The sequence below is a fragment of the Neolamprologus brichardi genome, chromosome 20 (genome assembly GCF_056152115.1).
Source record: "Neolamprologus brichardi isolate AB-2024 chromosome 20, ASM5615211v1, whole genome shotgun sequence".
NCBI classification, from domain to species: domain Eukaryota; kingdom Metazoa; phylum Chordata; class Actinopteri; order Cichliformes; family Cichlidae; genus Neolamprologus; species Neolamprologus brichardi.
This window is the reverse complement of record NC_142123.1, coordinates 6,835,001-6,840,761: the sequence shown is the minus strand read 5'-3', so window position 1 is coordinate 6,840,761 and position 5,761 is coordinate 6,835,001. Positions and strand designations below refer to the sequence as shown.

Sequence of the window (5,761 nt, the reverse complement as noted above, 5' to 3'; positions counted from 1 at the left end):
GTTGCTTATGGGAGTTTTTTAAAAGTGTGTTCAGCCTTTAATCAATATGATTTGTTTTCGGTATATGTCATGTTACTGAAATCAGTAGCTGAGTTACAGTATCTTGATGAAATGTAGTCGCACTGTTGACATGAGCAAAGACATGAGACAGTTTTCTTTAGTTGGTAATTTTAAAGCAGTTCTTCATGACACAAGTTGCATTATCTTTAACCTGCAAATACTGCATCATTACTTGTAGCATGTAAAAGGCGTTACCCGCTATGACCAGACTGAAATGTCAGTAAGAAGTCCAAACAGCAACAGGCAGTACTAAATATATCAGGACAGTATTTCTTGTCTTCAAGGCATCATCTTGCTGTAAAGCCACTTGAACTGTAACTTCAATCAGTCCTAGTAGTTTCAGTCCTCGACAGTACAAACGTAATCGTAAAGCAGTTCTATATCCACCCCAAGCCTCAGCCCTGACAAAAACATAGAGGCATTTTTAATTTTCCATAGTGGCTATTGTGCTACAGATATCTAAAACAAAAAACAAAACCTTCACGTGTTTGTAGAAATGAGTTAATATCCCTAAATAAAATACTTGAGAACTGTTAATGGTATATTCGTATTCTTAGATCACTTAAGTCAAATGCATTGAAAAAAAAATGTATACAAACAAAACAATCAGTATTTACAGATTCACTTGGGATATTTCTTTAAAAAAACATCTGTCATGCAGACTGAACATGCAGGGAACATGCACAATTAAGGCCAGAAAAAAAAAAGGCATTTTGGGATGTTTTCTGTTGGTATTGGCGATGCATGGGAGTATGTTCTGTAACCTTTGGCTGGACAATAATATCCACAACGCACACATTCTAGGAAGTTAATGTGCTTATGCAAAGCTTTATCTGCATCTGTGCCACTTTGTAACCCAACCCGCCCTCTGCACAGTTTAATACAGCTGAGTGCAAATATATGTCTAAAACAAATGCAAATTGCAGCACCATAATGGCAACTCACAGAACAAACATAAAGATTTACACGTTCACATTGCACATATTATTTCTGACATAAAAAGAACATTTTTGTTATTGTAGCTAATACAGCTCTGCAAATGGTAGCTCCCTGCTCTAAGCAAAGACATCATTTAGGTAAATATAAGCACTGAAAATAAAACACGGGTTAAATACAAGAGAGGATTTTGATATGTAATTCATCATTACTACTGAACAAGCCCATGCATTCTGCAAATCAGTACCAAAGCTGAGCCCAGGGAACAGCCTTACAGATGCTATGCTCTCCTATCTAGTTTCCTTCCATATCTCGACATAAATGTATTTGAATAATTATGTGACACGGCGATCCTACTCAGTTCATCAGCTGCTTTTCCATTCCAAAAAGCTACTCTATGGCTCTGTGGTCCGAATAATGCAAACACAAACCATATCATGTAGCAAACGTGGAACTCATCTTGGCCGATGATACGGTTTCACTGTTCTAAATATCACATTCATTTTGACAGTCTGTCATTTAGTGGTTGAACCAGAAACGTGAGACTTCAAGAAGCTCAATATAAAGTATGTGCTGTGCCTTTTATCTCCCAACTCTTATAGCACGGCCACACACTCCTGAAGGTCGTGTGTGTGTGGAACTCTGACAGAAAGGGGGGACTAGGGGCACAAAAAAATGAATGAGTAGACAGTTGTTACAGTGCTGTGCATCATTTCCGTACAGTTGGCTGACCATTACACCGACTCAGGAAGGTGTGTGGGCATCTCATGGATTCTGCATACACGCACAGACATGTTACACATTACACTGCAGCTTCCCTCAGACAGTGTAGTTTAACACAGACACATGAGTTGAACTGTTGTAGTTTGGAGAAACGACTGAATTTAGAAGCCAATCTTGCCGCGTGTCATGGAGTAGCCCAACTTAGCCTCATTGTTAATGAAGGACATTATGCCTAGATATGTTTCAATAAGCAGGGGTCTTTCCAGGATCAGCACACCGTTAGCTCGACCTGGGATCGGGTGCTCCTTATGGGCTCTCTTCACTGCCTGCACGAGCTGGATTTTGAAGTTGTCCAACTTGGGAGGTAGAAGGAAAAAATATGAACCTATTAACAGCCACTTCAAAAGTGCACAATTTATATATTTATTAAAATAGGAGTCGCTGTCTGGAGTTAAGTATCTGAGGTTGCTCTGGAATAAAGAATACATTCAAGATTTTGCAGTAGAATGAGCTTCATTCACTGCATGTAGCAATGCCTGGATGAGAAATTGCCCAAGGCACAGCTGTTGTCTTGCCAGTAAGATGTAAACAAATGGCTTTAAAAATATCTATTGATATACCAAGTTGAAAAGTATGAATAACTGTCTTTATCTTGAGGGCTGAATTATGTCTTTAAGGAAAGCAATCAGTCCATTGTTTCCAGCTGAACTGTGACTGTTTGTTGTTTGAAACAACCATTCACCAGCCGTCACCATTGTTTCACAACACAGAAATGACCTTACATTTTGAAGCTTTATTTGCTTAGTTTTCATAACGTCAAGTAGCCTATTATCGGAAATAATAAAAATGCATGTTTAGCTTCATTTAATTAAAGTGACTGTACCTGGCACAGAGAGGCCACCTTCTCATCAGCATGGGCCATGGGGTGCTCGGTGAACGTGGTGTAGGGCATCTCTGTTGACCAGGGGTTCCAGCGGTTAAAGAATGAAGCCCGGGGACGTTTGTCCCATTGGACACGAATCCCATAGCCTTCTCTTCTGTTTGACAATACAACAGTTTTAATAAGATTAGAATATCAGACAGCTGACGACATTCATGCAGCACAACCACAGAGATGGACCACAACGGTTTACAAAAGACATTTTGTAAGTTTTTACATTTTACTTCCGTGTACATCAATTTGAAAACATTTTTTTTTATGTATTTATTGCTATTTAAACAATTAAAAGACACATCATTCTGTTTTGCTGTAATGTTGTAATGTTTACACATTTATTTATTAATGTACTCTGGGTAAATACTAATTGGCTGTTGACAAGCTGAAATTCTGACATACTTGTTGAGGGATTTGGGTGGAAATTCAAACTCGCCCACTGAGATGGTGTCCACAGCATTGAGAGAGATCCTGATTACTTGTTGACACAGCAGGTTAATGAAGTCATACTTGCACACCAACAGGGACCTGCATAGAACGTCAAGACAATGTTATTGGCTACCTGATATGCCTCATTAAATATTAGTCACTTAAAGATGAGGTATGATTCTGACTCACCTATCAGTTATCAGCACAAGTCTCTCCTTTTCGTTATTCCAGTGATCAATTCTGTAGAAAACAATAGTTCACACAAGAGTTCATTTTTTATGCCTCCTGCCTGATAATAAACATGATGACGGGCTACTTACTCAGCCAGCAGCCAGACACTAAGCACCTCTCCATCCTCGGACGGCAGTGCCACAGTCCTGATGTCGCTCACCGCCTGCTCAATGGTACCTGGCTGAGATCAGCATCACACAACCGTAAATCATCTGAGCCTCATCCTCCCTGTGATCTGTTACTGTGATTGTCACAACATGCTGCCCTGCACTGACGCCTACGGCTGGGGGTGGTCGTGTTTACTTAAAGGTACCTAAGCAGCGTACGATAAGTGCGAGTGGTTCATATAAAAACAAACGGGCTTATCACCGCAAGCTGGAATGGATGGAGCAACTTACTCTGAACACGAAGTAGTCCTTCACTTTCGCTTGCATGGTGGGGTTATGCACATGAAAAGGCGTCAGCGTTTGTAACGGGGGACAGCAGGCCACGGAGGCGGCGTGTCCAAAGCTTCGTCCGGCCTCCGGCGGCGTGAAGGCAACCTCGACCCCCTCCTCGGTTTCTGCAGGGTGGAGAACCGCAGCGCCCGGACTCTCCGGCTCCATTGCGTCGTTGAGCTGAAGCATAATGAAACGTACGCGTTTCCCGGAGCTTCCCAACGATGTGCACCCACTGTAAGATCTAAAAATCTCCTCCCGACGATGCAGATTCACCCATTGCGCACAAATAATGTTGTGATTGTGGGGGTAACGAGGAAGTAGCTCCCCATTGCCTCACTTCCCCCGTTTAATTTCCTTCCTGTTAAAGGAACACGGTGTTTTTGACCCATGTAATTACCAGTAAATAAGTTATTTTTTTAAAGCAGGTGTTTGGATTGGCTGGTTCAGTTTTTTTTAATCATTATCACTGCTATGATACGGAAAGGATCTAAAGTAATGTTCTAGTTTTTATCGCATAATTCTATTGACGTTATTATCCTGTAATTATTAAATAAGTGTACTGCCACTTGCTATAGTATTCCTGAAGATGCTGTTCTTGTACGTTTTATATCACAGTTAAAGCCACAGCAACCCGATAGTTATACTACAATAATATGGTAATAAGATTCATTTGGTTCATAACCTCCTGCCCAGGTAAGTCGGGAAATGGCAAGAAAAAACTTTCTTTTAGGTCAAGTGCCTGTATTGTCATTTCAACCATGTGCAGTGGTACAGTAGACGGTGAAAGACCATGGTGCTACATAACAGACAATCAACACAGAATTATATAAAGTGCAAGTGCACAAAAATTGCAAAAAACAGTGAAACACCAGACAGAACGGAACGATACAGACACGAGACAGTGCAATACAAAACTGCAACAATGACAGTGGGTTGTGCAAAAGACTGAGCACTGTGCAAAAAGTAACTTGATGTATGAAGGTGTGTGTGTATGACATTGTTCAGTCTAAAATCATTTGTAGTATATCCTCATCAAAGGAAGTTTCATAACTGATCTATCAATATTAAGAGTTTTGCTGTAATAATATTTACATTTATAAGCTGTATCAAGAATAGTAAACTTCCTTTATATACAAATTTATTGAGAACGCAGTGCTACAGCAGTATTTAATCAAGCATTTAGCTTGATATTTAATCAATGGAATATTTATTTATTTTGTAATCTTAGACGGTTTTTTTATATTTACTCTTCCATGTTCATTTTTAGAAATTTTATGCCAAATGCCATCAGTATTTGAAATATTAGGCATTAAATATAATTTAAAACAATCACCTTATAAAGAAATGACGAACTAGGTGTGCTCCTGTGACCTAGTCTGTTCGTTATGTCCTTTGTAGTGGACAAAAAAAAGTAACTTAAAGATACTTTTTTCCCCTTCGGTTTTCAGGACGATAAATTAACGCTCACAATTATTTCATATTGAAATTAACTATAACAGTTCCCTCTAGTGGAAACTCTGGAGAACTGTGAGCTGAAATGCATGTTTACAAAGAGTGTACTGTTTAAGAAGCAGTTTGCCCAGAAATGAAAATTGTCTAATAAACCAGCATTTTGCTTTAAAAAGAGACTTTTTGGAAGTCAAATGATAATGCTTTGTAGCTATATTACAGTGTTAAAATAAACTTGTCTCCCTGCTTTACCTGATGCTTGGGTGTACATTAGTCTTGGGGCAGGTTGCAGACTAGTAATGATGGTATTGATGATTTGTACTGATTAGAGTTTTCGTTTGTTGTTGTTGTTTTTAACCAAAATGTGAAAGAGTATTAATCTTGAACTGTTTTTTTTTTTTATTTATTTTTTTATATATATATATAAAGCCTTAATCAGAACAGTCCATCGTGACTAACTTAACTGGAAAGGTCAACACATTTGTAAAACAATAACTTTTTAAATCTGAGCTTGACTTTGACTTGTTTTTCAGAGAGTTGTTGATGTACATGGGGGGCG

At 39.0% G+C, this 5,761-nt stretch overlaps 1 protein-coding gene across 1 annotated transcript; it reads right to left on the bottom strand.

Moving 5' to 3' along the window:
• Positions 1-151: 151 nt before the first annotated feature.
• On the bottom strand, positions 152-4,095 carry tprg1l (tumor protein p63 regulated 1-like). Its single transcript, XM_006785473.2, has 6 exons — positions 3,712-4,095; positions 3,403-3,494; positions 3,272-3,322; positions 3,056-3,181; positions 2,603-2,756; positions 152-2,075 (listed from the first exon to the last, which is right to left on the bottom strand). The coding sequence occupies exons 1-6, from the start codon at positions 3,937-3,939 to the stop codon at positions 1,881-1,883; spliced, it is 846 nt and encodes a 281-aa protein (XP_006785536.2). The 5' UTR covers positions 3,940-4,095; the 3' UTR covers positions 152-1,880.
• Positions 4,096-5,761: the final 1,666 nt, after the last annotated feature.

What these genes read in the sequence shown, in the direction of transcription:
- tprg1l (XM_006785473.2), bottom strand. Translation starts at nt 3,939, where the DNA reads ATGCTTCAGCTCAACGACGCAATGGAGCCGGAGAGTCCGGGCGCTGCG. An exon ending in AGTGTCTGGCTGCTGGCTGA is followed by an intron (nt 3,323 to 3,402) that starts GTAAGTAGCCCG and finishes TGTTTTCTACAG; the next exon opens with AATTGATCACTGGAATAACG. An exon ending in CTTGTGCTGATAACTGATAG is followed by an intron (nt 3,182 to 3,271) that starts GTGAGTCAGAAT and finishes CGTTCTATGCAG; the next exon opens with GTCCCTGTTGGTGTGCAAGT.